Source organism: Sciurus vulgaris (assembly GCF_902686455.1).
Source record: "Sciurus vulgaris genome assembly, chromosome: 7".
In the NCBI taxonomy this organism is placed as follows: Eukaryota; Metazoa; Chordata; class Mammalia; order Rodentia; family Sciuridae; genus Sciurus; species Sciurus vulgaris.
This window is the reverse complement of record NC_136467.1, coordinates 38,151,848-38,169,320: the sequence shown is the minus strand read 5'-3', so window position 1 is coordinate 38,169,320 and position 17,473 is coordinate 38,151,848. Positions and strand designations below refer to the sequence as shown.

Below are 17,473 nucleotides of genomic sequence, written 5' to 3'. Positions count from 1 at the left end.
CCGCCAACCGCCCGTAGCCCTGGGCAATCACTCTGAGTCGACGTGTCCCACCCCGTTCCTCCTATTCCTCCAGGTAACCCCCCGGGTGTTCAGGAGCGGTCGCTCTGAGTGGCTCTGAATTCACGTGACCCGCTGCACGCCTCCTCTGGGCAGCCGCCCAGATCTCTGGTGCGGCCACTGGAGAGCAAGCGACCCACCTCGCTTCTCCTCCAGGCAGCCCCCCTGTGTTCAGGAGCGGTCACTTTAAGTCCAAACCACTCACCAATCACCTCCTCCTCTGAGCAGCCGCCTGGAGCTCTAATGCAGTCACTGCGAGTCCAAACGACCCACCGCGCTCCTCCTCCTCCTCCTCCTACTCCTCAGGGCAGGCCCCGGTGTTCAGAAGCGTTTGCTCTGAGTCCAAACAGCTCGCTGCACCGCTCCTCCTCTGGCAACCGCCTGTAGCTCTGGTGTAGTCACTCCAAATCCAAGCGGCCACGCTCCTCCTCCTCCTCCTCAGGGCAGGCCCTGGTGTTCTGAGTCCACACAGCTCTCCTCGCCGCTCCTCCCCTGGGCAGCCACCAGAGTCCCAGTGGTTGATCTGAGTCCCAGTGCTGTGCTGAGCAGCCTCCTCTCCTATGCTCCCAGTTGTCTGAGTTCACTGCTCCAGCGGGGGCGAGGGGTGTCTCGCCGGCAGCTCTACTTCACAAAGTTCCCTGCGTTCCGGAACTACCGCCCCATCCGGGATGCCTCCCCAATGGAAGAGACTCACCCAGCTGCTTTGAGTTGGTCCCAAGTCTCTCAATATCTCCTCTTTTGAATCCTGAGTCCTGGAGCAACATGAAATGAAGCCACCCTCTAGGCCGCCATCTTGAAAGACCCGTATGTCTACTTTTTTGTATTTACTAATGGCTTCTTTGTGGCATAGCATGTGGTTTGTTTTGGGGAAAGATCTGTGAGCTGCTAAGAAGAAAGTATATTCACTTGATGATGTTTGAAATACTCTGTATATATCTGTTATGTCTATATCATTGATTGTATTACTTAGTTTTCTAATTTCATTGCTCAGGTTTTGTTCAGAGGATCTATCCAGTGGTGAGAGCGGTGTGTTAAAGCCACCCACTATTATTGTGTTTTGTTTTATTTGATTCTTAAAATTGAGTAGGGTTTATTTGATGTACAAATATGCTCCATTGTTTGGGGTATAAATATTTAAAATCATTATGTCTTGCTGGTTTATGGTTCCCTGGAGCAGTATGACCAACTTAGGTTTGAAGTCCACTTTATCTGATATGAGCATGGAGACCCCTGCTTTTTTTACATAGTCCATGTGCATGATATGTTTTTCCTCAACCTTTCACCTTTAGTCTGTGGGTGTCTTTTTCTATGAGATGAGTCTCTTGAGGCAGTATATTGTTGGATCTTTCTTTTTCATTCAATCTGCTAGTCTTTGTCTTTTGATTAATGAGTTTAGGCCAATAACATTCAGGGTTATTGTGATATGATTTGTATTCCTAGTCATTTTCGCTTATTTTTGGTTTTTAACTTGATTTGGTTTCTCCTTTATTTGGCTATTCCTTTAGGGTAGTTCCTCCCTTTGCTGACTTAGATTGTTGTTCTTCATTCTTCCTCATGGAATATTTTGCTGAGAACATTCTGTAGTGCAGGCTTTCTATTTGTAATTTTTTTTAACTGTTGTTTATCATGGAAAGATTTTATTTCATCATCAAATCTGAAGGTTAGTTTTGCTGGATATAGTATTCTTGGTTGGCATCCATGTTCTTTCAGAGTTTGAAATATATTGTTGCAGATCCTTCTTGCTTTTAGGGTCTGGGCTGAGAAATCTGATATCCATATTGGTTTCCCCTTATAAGTAATCTGACAGTTTTCTCTCGTAGCCTTTAAAATCCTATCTTTATTTTGTATGTGAGGTATTTTCATTATAATGTGTCTTGATGTGGATCTGTTGTAATTTTGTGCATTTGGTGTTCTGTAAGCCTCTTATATTTGATTTTCCATGTCATTTTTCAGTTTTGGGAAATTTTCTGATATTATTTCATTGAACAGTTTGTTCATTCCTTTGGTTTGCATCTCTGTACCTTCCTCAATCCCAATGATTCTTAAATTTGATTTTTTCATTATATCCCGTAATTCTTGGAGGTGCTATTCATGATTTCTGACCATCTTGTCAGTTTGTTCAACTCCATTTTCAAGATTAAATATATTGTATTCATTGTCTGAGATTCTGTTTTCCAAAAGATCTATTCTGTTAGTGATGCTTTCTATTGAGTTTTTAATTTGGTTTATTGTTTCTTTCATTTCAAGTATTTGTTTGTTTTTTTCCAGAATCTCTATCTTTTTATTGAAGTGTTCTTTTGCTTCCTGCATTTGCTCTTTTAACTATTTATTGGAGTGATCATATTTTGCCTGCATTTGCTCTCTTATCTCATCTTTTGCTTCACAGATCATTTTAATTATGCAGATTCTAAACTCTTTTTCTGTCATTTCTGCTGCCATGCTGTCATTGGATTCTATAAAAATAGCATCTTGGTTTGTTGGGGACACTTTCTCCCCCTGTTTTTTCATATTGTCTCCTTATATTCCCCTCTAGCAGTGAAGATCTGAGGTACTGCAGATTCCCCCCTCCAGGCTTATTTTAACCCTGCAGGTTTCCAGTACCTCTCCTTTGAGGGGGAGATCAATATTAGCAGCACCCAATACAAAAAATATGCAGCCCTAAACCATATAGCCCCTATAAAGACTTTACCATTATTGTAATAAACAGGATGAGTTCGATTATCTACAGTATTTCTAGTGGTGGACAAAGAAAAAGAGGGGGGGATGTAAGTGAGTAAATAGAGGTACCTGATGAAGGGAAGAGTGAGAGATTTAAAGCAACAACAACAAAAAAGAAATCTATGCTTCACAGTCATCCACCACTCAACCCATCCAGTCCTCAGTATCTCCATGTGAGTGCAGTACCTGTTAAAGGGCCTCCAGTCTCCTGTAGGTGTCTCAGGAAGGGAGCCACCCCTCCAATGATGGTGGCCACACCCTCATGAATAATTAAAAATGTCTACACCAGCCTCCAAAGAAGCTGGGGAGTGAGGCACGGATGTGCCAAGTCTGCGTGGGGGCGGGCAGGCACAAAGAGGTCCATCTGCATTCGGGTGGGAGCGATCTCTGGTGTCAGTCTGCTGGTTTTTATTTTAAATTAGCATAAGAATATTTAATTCTTATTGTTTTGGTCAGCACTTTTGCTGCTGTGACCAAGAGACCTGACAAAAACAAATTTAGAGGAGTAAAAGTTTATTTTGGGGCTACAGTTTCACAGGTGTCAGTTCTTTGAAGGCCAACATGCCTTGGGGATCTAGATGAGGTAGAGTATCATGGTGGGAGAGTATGGTGGTGGAAAGCAGCTCAGGACATTGCACCAAGAAGTAGAGAGAGAAGTCTGCTCAACAAGGACAAAATATAAGCCCTAAAGGCATGCCCCCAGGAACCTACCTCCTCCAGGAACACCCTACCTATCCAGAGATACCACCAAATTAATCCTTATCAGGGGATTAATGCACTAAGACTAAAACTCTTATAACCCAATTATTTCATTTTAAACTTTCGTGCATTGTCTCACACATTAGCTTTTAGGGGACACCTAATATCTAAACCATAACACATTGTTTTTAATTTAATTTTTAAAGGAATGAGTAATGAGCTTGGAAACTTGTTCTTTGACATATATGGATACTGGCTTAGAAAAAATGCTGATTAGATTTTAAATTATTGAAATTACTGTTTTTCGAGGGAGTGGTACAAGAGTTTGAACTCAGGGGTGCTTTACCCTTGAACTACCTCCCCAGTTCTTTTCTATTTTGTATTCTGAGATAGGGTCTCGCCAAGTTTCCCAAGCCAACCTGGAACTTGGGATCCTCCTGCCCCAGCCTTCTGATTAGCTGTAATTATAGGTGTGTAGCACCAAGCCTGGTTTAATATTATCTCTTTAAAAAGGGAGAATTAAAAATTTAGGACAATGGCTAAAACAGGGATTTAAAAAATTGCTGTGTCTAATGATAAATAGTGCTTCTTAAAGTTGGTTTACTTAACAAAGGCATTTGAAGGGACACTTTGTATGAAAGTGAAAATATAAAAACGTTTAACGGGTGTCGTAAGATTGCAGCAGAATTAAAGTGTGAGAGTTGAGAAGAATTCACTTTATTGACAAGGAAATTTCAAAAAGTGATAAAAGTCATTATAATCTATTTATTATTTCCCTTCCTTCAAAAGGCCCTTCAACTTTATTTTTTTCTGTAAGGCAATGAAAGAGACAGCCTTACAATAGTTTATATGACACAAGTCCTTTGATCATTCAGTTAAAAGATGTTTAACAAAATTTCTCCTAGCAGTCATCTGAAACACTCTTATGTACCATCTTGTTGGTAATGTTCTACTCATCCAGTCTTAGTAATTATGCTTATAAATTTTGCAAAACAAGGATAAAAGCTTTTCAACTTGTGGACACATTTCTCTGGGTTTAGGTTCTCAAAATACAGTGACATAAGAAATTGCCAAACAGTGTAAACTCAGGTCAGCTCAATTTTATGAAATAAGTAAATTCAACCCAGCTGTGATTAAATAAGGATGCAGAGAGTAACATCTTTTTATTTTTTTCCTAGTAGCAAGTGGTTAAAATCCTTCAAAATCCCATTAATTTATTTAACCTATCTGCTGGCACTTTCCTAAGTGCTTCAGTGAACAAAGGAGACAAAAATCCCTGTGTATTTATGTTCAAGTTAAAAACCCCTCGAATAAAAAGAATTTGGCCATGTCCATATCTTAGAGATTGTTACAGACATTTGGATGGTTATTTCTTTTCTCTGCATTAGAAAAGACTTGATGGAAACATTCAGGAAGCATTTCTGCAGATGCTAACTTTTCTAAGTAGCAAGGTAGTTAAGGAGAATCCGAGGGCTGTTTGGGTAAGTGGAATAAGTGACCTGATACAATTGGGTGACCTCCAGAGATATCCGTGTGGGGCACATCCGTCTGGGGGAGACTTACCAGGAGTTTCTGTTTTTATCTGTGTCCTTTCCATTAGACAGCAGTGGGTCAACACAGGATATTCTTGCTCTTGAAAGCCCTTTCCCTGGACTTCATGAAGCTCATCTCCCTTCCATTCAGACAGGGCTCAGAGTAATTAAGTTTCACCTTCTATTATTTTCTTTCTGGTCACGTAGATTGGACCCAGGATCTCACACGTTAGGCAAGTGCTCTACCACTGAACCATATCCCCAGTTCCAAGTTTCACCTTTACTTATAATCATATTTCACTTCTTTTCCTGGAAACTATATTCTATTCTCACCAAAGCAATATGAGTATTCCTTATGATCACTTATTCTCTATATGTATGTGTGTATGTATATATATATATGTGTGTATAAATATATACAATTTTGTGTAACTTTTTAAGTTCTAAATATAGTATTACCTTTTAATTATGTACCTAATTTTAATTTTAATTGGAGAAAAGTGATTTAATTTCTAGGGTATCTAATTTTGCCCTTTTCTAGCACATGAAGTAATGGGTAGTTTTATTATATTTATCATAGTATCAGGCCGAATTTTAGGTTTTGGGAACAGTGTCAGATGAAAATAATAAGCACAGAGAGAAAAGAGGGGAACAGTCCCACATCATCATCTTTGCATATTTTTCAGCCTCTCGTAGTGAGGTTGGTCCTCTGATGGCCTTCTGTCAGTTCTGGTTCCTGAAGGTGCACTGACCCATTTGCTTCAGCTTAGGGGTGACTTCTCTCCTCATAGTCTACAAATGGGTCCTTACTTCCTACATACTAGCTCATAGCTTTGGGCTTTTTGAGCTCAACTGTTCCTTTTGTCCATTCCTGGACACATTATTTCTGCTCAGGCCCTCGACTTAAGTGTCTGTCTGGGGCTGCTTTAAGCAGAAATCTCCTTGAGGATGACTACTTGACTCCTGAGCACTGTCCACTCTCAAGTCCTTAATGTGGTGATTTCCCAGGCCCTGGATATGCCAGAGAAGCTTAGTGCTTACTTTTACTGAGCATGACACCTCATAAATTCCTTTTGCTCCAGCTTCCTGGGCTACTTTGCCAACTTCCTTTCAGGCAAGATGACACACCAGGTCTCAGCTCCTCTCTCAGCCAGTGCTCTCCTAGGGCAATCTTTATCCCAGTGATTTGTCTCCTGAATGTTAACAGAGACTAACAGATTATTACACACCTACATGTAACTTCCTTCTAAAAATACTGGGAATGCTTCTTTGGCTTTCAAAAAAAAATATTTAATTCCAGATACCAAATTAGACAACCCTTTAATTTTAAACAAAATTTCAAGTAAAGATTAAAACAAAAATTATGATTCAGGCTAGATAATTGGGCACTACTTTGAGACTGATCAGCATTAGGTAGGGAAAAAAAATCTACAGATTCCAACTGGTTGGATGAAATTTGTTTAATAATTTTTATAAAATTGGTGTGAGAAAATAATTTAATTAGAAAATAAATTTAGAATGATCTCGCTGATAAGCGGATGATGACCCATGATGGGGGGTGGGAGGGGGGCAAGAATGGAGGAAGAAGGGACTGTATAGAGGGAAAAGAGGGGTGGGAGGGTGGGGGGAAGAAAAAAAATAACAGAATGAATCAAAAACTATTACCCTATGTAAATGTATGATTATGCAAATGGTATGCCTCTACTTCATGTACAGAGAAACGAGATGTATACCATTTGTTTACAATAAGAATAAATTTTAAAAAATAAATTTAAAAAGAAACTGGTGGTGGAGCACAATTAAATATGTGAGACTTAAATTGGAAGTAACTGCTTGATTGTTGTGGTTTGAATACATCTTTCTAAAAGTCATGTTGAAATTTAACGTCTGATGCAATGTATTAAGATGTACTAAGAGGTGGGCACTTTAGGAAGTGATCAGATCGTGAAAGCTCTTCCCTCATGAACAGGATTGCTAGTCTTCTATGCCATGTAAGGACCCAGCACTCGCCCCTTCCATCATGTAAGGACACAACAAGGTGGCACCATCTTGGACATAAAGAGCAACTCTCACTAGATACCAAACCTGCTAGCACCTTGATCTTGAACTTCCCAGCCTCCAGAACTGCAAAAAGTATATTTCTGTTCTCTATAAATTTCCCAGTTTCGGGTAATTTGTTAATTAGCACAAATGGACTAAGACAATGCTTCAAGTGAAATGCTCTCATTTATTCTGGAGTACATGTAAGTTATACAGCGTGAAACTTTTCTGTGATTCTTTTGAAGACTGAGAAGGTCAGGATTCAGTTGATGCTAGTTAAAGATTGCTTAGCTAATTATTGGTTTTACCATAAATATCATGTCCTACATACAAAATTGATACAAAAACAGCATAGCCATCAAAAGTAGAAAATATTTTTCCAAAGTGAGCCTTGTTCACAACTTCTCGAATTTGTTAAAACCATATAAATTAAGAGTAAGATTTTTGAATAACATCATTGAAAGGCGGAATCAAGAGAAATGCTCAAAGAGAGGAAAAATAATCATGCATAACCATAACAAAATAAAAAAAAAACCTGTTCCCTCTTTCTTTCTCTTCTTCTTTTTTGAAAAAGAGCCTAAGCCAGGTGTCTGAAGAGCCACCTGTTTTTCAAAACATCATTGTGAGACATTATTTATTCTAATTATTGACTATTTAATTTTTTCTTTTGCAATTAGAAATCACAAAGCCTGCCTTGAAGTTTGTTCTAAGTAGCAAGCAAGTCACGAATACAAATGTGCTTTGCAAACTTTAAGTCAAAGATGGATATAGAACATTTATACACAGAAACAGGACACGAATATTCAAGTGAAGATTCAGATTTCATCCCTGTAAGCCTGGTAGTCACACAGAATTCTCAAGTCTCAGGTTCCTCACCTCTCAGTGAGATTGTTCTGAGTGACTTCTAAGGTCCCTCTAAACCTGGACTCTTCCCTAATTTCTAGTCTTCTGCATAGCTACATATGAAAATTTTTTCCTCCAGCATGTATCAATCTGACCTATAGGATTCATAAGGATAACTGGCATACGGATCTGATTTTAAGTCTTGTGATTTGATTTCCACTGAGACAAAGATTGTTTCCTGCAATAAGAAAAATCTGTGGAGTAAAAATGATAGAGTAGCAATCTTTGACTCTTGCCTGAAGGACCACTCCTCCAATTTTCTTTTTGATTTCTTTGGCAGTATAATGTTCCATTTTTAGAAGGAGCATGCTTTCTAGGTGAGATGAATAAGACATAGTGGTAACTTCTAATAAAAGCACTTGCTACTTAAGAAAAACATGCAGATTTTGAAGCAAAATGGTGCTATGCTAGAAATTTGAATCTGCTGAAAAATAATTTATCATGTAAATGCAAGTTTCAGAGGTGAATATTCTTTTCAAAGAAAACTTTAATCATACTTAATTAGCAGCTAAGAGGGCACAGTGAATGTCAGTGTACGAGGAACTGTCCAGGGGTTGTTTGGGGCTGGCAGCAGGAAGTCAGGCAGATTGGCTTAAATTCTACTATCTAGCAATATTCTAGGAGAAGCTAGATTGAACTGTATACATTTGAGTTTAGACTTTATAAGACTCTTAGTTTTACTAGAGTTCATTATAGAAAAGGAGAAAAATACAAATATTCTCAGTATATATAAATGCTACCGTGGCTGTTTCCAAACTTGTTTCATAGCTTCCAGTGGCTGGAGGAAATTTGAACAGCAAGTGATTGTTTAACAGCAAATGTGCTTAAAAATAATTTGAAGGATCTTTCTAGGGAGGTAGGTACTCTTTTTCAGGTCTGTGTATTTTCTCAGGGTGATATGGAGCCTGCTTAAATCATCTATGTAAAAGTAAATCATCTTTTAGAGAAATATTAGCAAAATGAAATATTATGTTCACTGCATATGAAAACAAATGAACTTATGGATAAATTTTGAAACAGTAAATTCTACAAACCATCATTGTATTGTTATATTTGGCTTTGGGACCTAAAGCAATACGGAAAACTTAGATGAGCAGCTAGTATATGTACATACCATAAACATACACAGAAATTCACAGACACCACACAAACACAAGCTTAACTCACACACACATAAAACACACACGCACACATACACACACACACACACACACACACAAACTCAAGCACTCTTTTCTGCATTATTCTTATTCCTTTCTGAGATCAGCTAATAATATCAGTAATCCCCTGTGAAATAATGTAAGATTTCCTCTCAAAAGTCTATTAGGAAAACATCTATAAATATGTTCCTAATCAAACATTTTTGTGAATGTTTATAAATCCTTTAAATCCAGCAATGATGGCATAATGAAGGATATGTTTTTGGGGAGAAAATGCCCATCCAAAGTAGAAAAATTATCAGTTAAAAATCACGATACATCAAAAAATATTTTTCAAGGATGATTTTCATTTACCCGACAGACTTTTCCATAAAAAACTATAAAATATTTTAAAAGAAAACACAAGAGTACTCAATGTTTTAGTTTCTTCAGTTTTACAGTTCTGGGGTTGGACTAGATACTAGTTCTTTTTTAAGCTCTAATATTCTATGATTTTAGTCAACCTAAAAGACATTAAAATGGTCCCACTGGTTCAGTCAAATAATAGAAAAAGAGGCTTAAAATTATGAAGACTGGCAATATAACTTTTAATTTATAGATAGCGAAGGCAAGTTCCAGGGAAGAAAAGTAACCACCCATGACACCTCGTCATTCACTTATCATCAAAGCCATTGCTTCCAAATCTGCCTGGTTATCAAATATCTTGCATTGCTTTGTTTCGTCTTATTAAAGACTCTCACTCTCCACTCCTAGAAATTTCTCTGTAATAATTAGGGGGGAGATCTGGGAATTCGTTTTTAAAAGAGAGTTTCAATATTCTAATTTGCAGGTAAAGGTAGGACCACAGATCATACCAGACTGCCTGGGGTACAGGGATGAAGAGGAACAGATGTGTGCACAGTATTTGAGCACCACTGACAACAGCAACATTTCCTTAATAGGTCCATCATTTCATGACCCAAGGTAGCAACTTCCTAGTGTTTTTCTCCCCTCTTATCAAAAAGCATATAATTAGAGTGGTATCACTTGGTATATAGGCTACTTTTCTTTTATGTATTTCCTTTGGGGAAAGCTATTTCCTGATGGAAACAAGAATTAGGAGAATGAATCTGTAGCCCTTACTTACCAAAGGATCCAGCTCACATTCTAGAAGTTTAATTCAGCTCTTGTCATAACACATGAATCTAGCCATCACCATGGTACAGTCTTGAGCCTTTTAAGGCAATTGTGATTTGCAAATTATTTATGTTACCTCAGGGCATGGTATAATAAAGTAAATTCCTCTAAGTTGTTAGAATATCAAAGGAAGAAGACTCTTTGAATACATTTGTCATTAAGTATTTCTTAGCCGTTTTTGGCAAAGAAAAGCTTAAATAAAATTAATCTCTACCTAATAACATTATTATTTTTAAATAAAGACAATGGAGAAAAAAGCTGCTTCTAAAATCTTCCATGTAAAATGCCAAACACTTCAATATACCTATATTTCTGTCAGTTCTCAACACAGTTTTTATGTGTTCACTGTATGGACAATGTAGCCAAGATACACATTTCTGTTCCTTTTACTCCTATAAATGCCAAAGTTTAGTTTAAGGCTTTTTATTTTTTTGGTAGTACATTCTAAGAAATATATTACAATTCAGCTCTCAATAAAATTATTCCTGATCTTACTTTTTTAAAAAAGTGAATTAGTCTTTTATCTATTAATTTTAAGGGAAAAGATTAGGGGAAAAATAACTTACCTCTAAATGTGTATGAATCCAGATAAAGTAGCTGAACTAAAAGCTTACTACAATGTCAAGAAAAGGTAAACTTCAACATGATTTAATTTCTTTGTGCATCCCATTTAAGGACTATTACTGAGGTTGAAGAAATAAATTCATTATTTAGTCCTGTCATTCATGAGGCAGTCTTATGACACTGGCTCTGAGAATCAAGTATACAGTTAAAGCCATACAAGACTACCAAGCAATGTATAAAAGCATCATGAACATTTTATGCTTGCTTTAGAAGGCTCATCTGTTAAATGTGTGATGTCTTTATTTAAAATAAACAAGAAAGTCAATGCTATTAATTTGTCCTAATATGGGTTAAGAAGCCATTTATGAGCTATATTTAGAAAACTACCAATGCTAGATATGTCTATAATTCTTATTTTTTAATGTAGTTGTGGACCAAGGGAGTGGTTAATTAATGTATGAACCTCAAATGCCTTAGGTGATACCTATTAAAAGGTATACAAAATAGTACTGTATATTTTCAAAACTTTTAAATAAACACGAAGAATACATAGTTATACACGTTATAATTTCAAAGTCAACACGAGCACATACGTTTTTCTTACCTAAATACATACCAGAATGCTTCCTATTACAACACATGCACCTACAAACACGTGGCCATGCACATAACCTTGCTTTCTGCACTTGCAAGAAAGTTAGAATATACAATATTGTACATTGTTTCAACTTAATCATATTGGAAAATTAATGAAGATGGCATTAAAAAATTCTGACCTAAGAAATCAAAATACGAGGAGATAATTATTCCATAGATTAAAAACACTGAAGACTGATGGAAAGTTAAGATTGAAATTGCTCGTCCCAGTGATCTTGAACGATACCGAAGAGAACAGGATTGACTGTAAACACTCAGAATGTTAAGTTTGGCAATTGGGACTAGAAATTTCGTAATCTAGCAATCCAGACTAGAGACTTAGACCATGGGTGCCTCAGATCTCAGAGAAATGGTATCACTCTGGGCAGTTCTTCTCAAGGCAGGTGGTGCTGATGGAGATCTGGATGCCCATCGGGATGGGAGACGGCGATTTGCTGGTCTGGCAGGTCGGGAAAATCCTTTTCCATGTGAGACTTTCACCACCATGGATTCCTATGACACAAATGAAGGCATTTATCTCACTACAAAACCAACAGCGGGCTTAATACATTATGGATTTCAACTATGGGAGTCATGTAATAGCAAATTTACAAGCAAAGGAAAGCACTGAAAACTGAAGAAGGCATTTGTCTAATATTTGTGCCCTTGAATATTTTAATCAAAATTCCAATTTTAATATGAAATATGGTACTTTATAATCTTGTCATGTCTCCTCGCACTGATTAATTATGATGGAGTTGATGTCATTTCAGAACTACAAATGAAAGATTCAAAAGTTCAGGTAAAATAACTTCAATATAATGGAACTGCAGATGTTTCTTAGTGGGATATTAGGATGTTTTAGTGTTTTTTGAAAATAAAGATAATTTAAAAGAAACTGTTCATTTATGTCAAGTTACTGGACACTTTAAGAGGTCATAAGCAAGAGGTACACAAATTAAATGACTTACCTGACCACTTTTTAAAAAACTAATGACCATTGTGTTACTATCATACAAAGCTTCAAAAATTATCATTAAAATAGTTTTATTTTTCTTTTTTAGTGCTGGAGATCAAACACAGGGCCTCATGCATGCTTGTCAAGCACTCTACTACTGAGATACATCCCCAACCCTAAAATACTTTTAAATACAACTTTATTTTAATTGCTAATGAAGTGTTGCTACCTATATTGGGCACCTGATGAGTGAAAAACTTTTTCTCATCTTTCTTTCATTCTTTTTATTTAATGAAAGAAAAGCATGCATTGATCCTAAATAAAAAGCTTCCATTATACATTTTATACCCTTGATTCTAACTAACCTTAAGCAAAACTTGTGTTCTTTCATCTGAGATAAGCAGTGCAGATGGCGTCAGTTCTACTAAATTTTAGTTTTAGTCTGACAATAATCTGTCTTTTTCTCTCCTTGGAGATTTACTTTTCAAATTTGTTCATGGGGAAAACAAAACAAAAAACCCACTCCTAAAGATCTATAGTAGAGTAGCCTTCTTGCAAACCCTCAATCAATACACACAAAAAGGAAATGCTGTGTTTCTTGTTAGTCAGTGAGAATTTTTGCTGGCTAATGTGCATGTTTCCATTTCCCATCTCCAGCTATAAGATCTTCCTGGTATTTATGATCTTAACTACAAAGTAGAAAAATTCAAAAGCAAGATAATTAATTCTACCCTTTGTAGTTAGGCAAGATTTCTGATAAAATGGAAGAAAACTCATATTTTTACAGAGTTTGAAAGACATAAAAATAAATTTTTACAATAGAAGTCAATCTACATAACTTAAAACCATGTTGTATACTTTTCACTTTAGGCAAAACTTTGGTCTTTGTAATGTTGGATAACAACATGTCGCCCTGTAACTTCTTGTAAGTTATATTGTTTAAAATTACATGCACAAGATGGGACTACTGTTTAACTCTTCATTGTAAATTCCAATTTCTGTGACCTCTTTTTCTCCTTAATGAAGACTGTACTCTTGTGAATGGGCAACAACAACAACAGGAGGATAACAATTTATTTAAATACCCATTCTTTTTTTTTTTTTTTTGGCAATTTTCATGCTAAGAATAGATACACATAGGAATGACCTTATTTCCATATAATGACTTTTAGTTCTATAGATAAAGGAGTTTGGGAAACACTGGTTTAAGTGATGTGATGTGTCTTGCCCAGATTCACATTCACGTGATAAATCTTATGAGAACATGAATCAAATGCTGAGAATGATTGAATCACAGTTAATAACTGAAAAGTTAAAATTATTAAAAAATATTTTCCACATACTTAAAAATAATCCTTAAAAGAAAATTCTGTAAATCAGAAATGTACATTCTGAATAATTTTAAATAAACAAACAGCACATATTTGATATTCCTGATGTTCTTAAGTTCACTCATTATATTGTTGTTATTTTTTTTAAGTTATAGTATACTATTCCCTCGTCTTAAAAACTACATGTTAAATTCATGCTGAGTTATATTTATTCACAAAGAGTCAAGAAGTCAAGAAGATGCCAAACATGGGTCTACATTCTATTTACATGAATGGACAAATGAACTGAACTTAGCCACTGCTAAATACGGATGCTGTTCAACCAAAGTGTGTAATTTGCTTTCTTACCTCTGTTACCTTTTTCCAATCTACTCCTTGCTTCACTTGTTGTAGCCCACACAAAGCTGTCTTTTGCTGCAACTCTTGCTCCATTTGAAGCATTTCTAAATGCTGGTTTGATGTAGCACCACCACTGACATCAGAATTACATTTGGTCCAATTATCCAGGAAACACTTAGAATTTTGCTGTGAAGATCCTGTTGATGTCTTATAGGTTTTCAGCAGCTTTTCCACAACACCATAATTTGACCTGGGGTCAGCTGACCTCGGTCTGCCAGACAAGTTGTTTGGTCTCCAATCATGCTCATGGAGCATATTCCGATAACTGCTAGGATTTATGTGTTCCTGAATTTGTCTGACCAGAACTGCTGTGGATTTGGTAGGATTATTGGACATATTTTCCATAGGCACAGGCATGTGGGCACTGGTTTTCAGAATACCAGTTACACTGTCACTACTTGATATATCTGATACGCTACCAACAGGAGTAGTTAAGGTATCACAGGGCTTAAGATCCTCAGACAATTTTGAGTAGCTTTGATTTTGCTGTATTGCACGGCAATTTCTGTCTGTTCTAAATACAGTTCTGTTAAATTCATCAGTCTTTGCTGCTAACTTTTCATTCCTTGCAGTCCTTTCAAAGCCACAACTGAAACTTCTAGGTGGACCACCGCTCTGTGTCACGGAGGAACTACGGCCATTACCTACATAAAGATCAGAATGAGATTTAGCAGGATGATCTGGGATCCCTTTTTCAAATTTTGGCATATTGAAGGTAGAGCAAGTTTTCTGAAACCACAAAGAAGAGGGGCTCTTTTTTGCACCTATCTCAATGTCACTTGACCATATGCCAAGTCCATCTTCATTAACTGGAGGCTTGCTGTCTATTTTGACTCCTCGTGTCAAAGAGGAAAACATCATATCATCTTCCATAGTCTTCCCTTCCTCTGGATATGACGTAGGCATCTCCTGCAGCCTCAAAAGGGAATGAAGACTGCAGATCCTTTCACCTTGACCCTCCTGGGCCACCCAGCTGTTGTGGTCTACACTTTCCTTCAATCTTTCTTGGGCTAGTTCAGAATATGAGCTGGGAAAATTTCGAGAGGTGCTTCTTGGAGGAGGAATTGGTGGGGTCTGATTTCTTTGCAAATCAGTTGTATTGATTCCACATTTTTTCGCAGAATTGCTTTGGAGCATATTGGTACAGCTCAGAGTTTGTCTATTTTTCTGTTTTTCTTTTTCTAAACTGATTGGAAGAATGCACTGGCCATTTTTGATCAAGGGGTCACCATGAGGAACACTGATTACATTTGGAATTTCCTGAAGGAAAGAGTCTGACTTCATTCTGAATAATTACAAAACAAGGTATATTAGTGATGACTTTATTTAGAACAAGCTCTTAAAATAAAATATGGCTTATGCAATGGATTTCTGCATCAGGAAATGGAATCAAAATTTCTTCAAGCACAATTCTATAACTCCCCTAAATTAAAACTTCAAGTCCACTTTATTGAATGATAAAGTCCACTTCTCAATGTTACATTCAAGGCTCTTAATCATACTCATACATTTTAATGATTTATATCTATGCAACTTACAACTCTATGTACTGTGTCTCAAACTATCTTTTTGATCATGTCTCTCTCATTATTTATATTACCTGAAACTACAAACTAGACTTAAACTATATTATGTTCTCTTGAGTTTCTGCTATTGACCTTCTCATTTCTATAGTTTCTCTCCTGCTATTTCCTTACTTTCTTTTTGCCTATGAAATTCCTATTTATTATGTAATGTGACATCAACCTCAACCCCTTGATTTTGAAATAACATTTAAGTAGTAAGATAGAAATCTGAATAAAAGGATATGTGAATGATTCCAAATGGAAGGTCTCACTTGGGTTTGAAAGAAAAGTGAGATTTAAAAAAAATTTCTTAGATGAGCCCAGTAAAGGGCATATAGGCAAAAGGGAGGTATGATAAAAATAATGTGGCTATTCAAGGAACAATAAGCACTGTGGTATGCATGGATTTAAAGCAAAGTGGGGAGGATGATGAAAAATGAGAGAGAAACATTAGATCAGGACAAGTTGTAAAGTCTTTGAATTACATATTAAAGATACTGAACTTTTTTCCTAAGGCTATTAGGTGATAATGGAGCCTTATATGAGATGTGGTTTATAAAAGAAAAGTGGCATTTAAATCTTTTCTGAGATATTTAAGTAAAATGTTAAATGTAGCAACAATGTGGATTCACAAATACAGCTTAATCATATCCACACATTTTAATCATTTATATCAATGCAACTTATAAAAGATTACAAAGTAGCAGACTATAAAGTACAGACAAATACCCACTAAGAATGGTAGGAGAAGCTAAACGGGCCAACAGGGAAATTATGTACGAAATATACTTGGCTAAGAAAAATCTATTTCGAATCGGCACAAAAATTCTCTCTGAACATCTCAAAGGCTAAAGAAAAATAAGAAAACATACTGTTGTAGCTTTATAAGAGAAGCATATTATTCTTCAAATAATCCATCTTTGTTTACTATACAGAGAATTCCAAATTAATTTTACAATTTGGTTAAAACATACTCTTGAAATTACATACTGTTTCTGAAATGAAATAGCATTTTTGTTGCATGTGTATAGAAATGTTTACAATGTTATTCTGAAAACTGTATGTTCCTCAATTATATTAATATTACTTGTAGAGAAATAAGTGACTCTCAGGCATAAACTATTTCAATAGAACATCATATAGAATGACCACATCACATTATTAACTCTGACACAGTTTGAAGATGTATATAACTGAGATGTATATAACTGGATTAGCCTAGTTATGTACTCTTCCATGGGCCAAATACTCAAAATGGGGGGAAAAAAACTATGTTAGATGTGGTATATATTTGTAATGGAGTATTATTCAGCTATTAAGAATGAAATTCTGTCATTTGCAGCAAAATGTTGCATGGATATTATGTTAAGCAAAATACGCGAGACACAGAAAGACAAATATCACATCTTCTCTCTCATATGTGGAAACAAACAAACAAGATGACCTGAAAGTAGAAGAATAGTGAGGTCTAGGAAGAGGATGGGAGGAGTAGGTCGAGGGAGGGGAGAAGGGTGAGGATAGAATACGGTTTGATGAACATGATCAATGTACAATGTATGCTTGTATGGAAATATGGCAGTGAATCCCGTCAGTCTTACAATTAATAGGTGTTGATTATTATAATAAGAAGAATTTTCTTCAAGACTGATAGCTGCGCAAGCAACACTGTGTAAATAAAACATACTTTAATTAAAAAAAAGAGAACTAAGTTAAAGGATACTTGTTAATTTATTAT

At 36.3% G+C, this 17,473-nt stretch overlaps 1 protein-coding gene across 2 annotated transcripts in view; it reads right to left on the bottom strand.

Moving 5' to 3' along the window:
* Positions 1-7,572: 7,572 nt before the first annotated feature.
* KIAA0408 overlaps positions 7,573-17,473 on the bottom strand; it is a 31,549-nt gene continuing 21,648 nt past the window's right edge. For both annotated transcript variants that reach the window (XM_079146253.1, XM_079146254.1), the window contains exons 5-6: positions 14,123-15,458; positions 7,573-11,998 (exon numbers count right to left, since the gene is read on the bottom strand). In XM_079146253.1, coding sequence (XP_079002379.1) covers positions 11,825-11,998; positions 14,123-15,458 — 1,510 coding nt within the window. In that variant the 3' untranslated portion in view covers positions 7,573-11,824. The remainder of the gene's footprint in view (positions 11,999-14,122; positions 15,459-17,473) is intronic.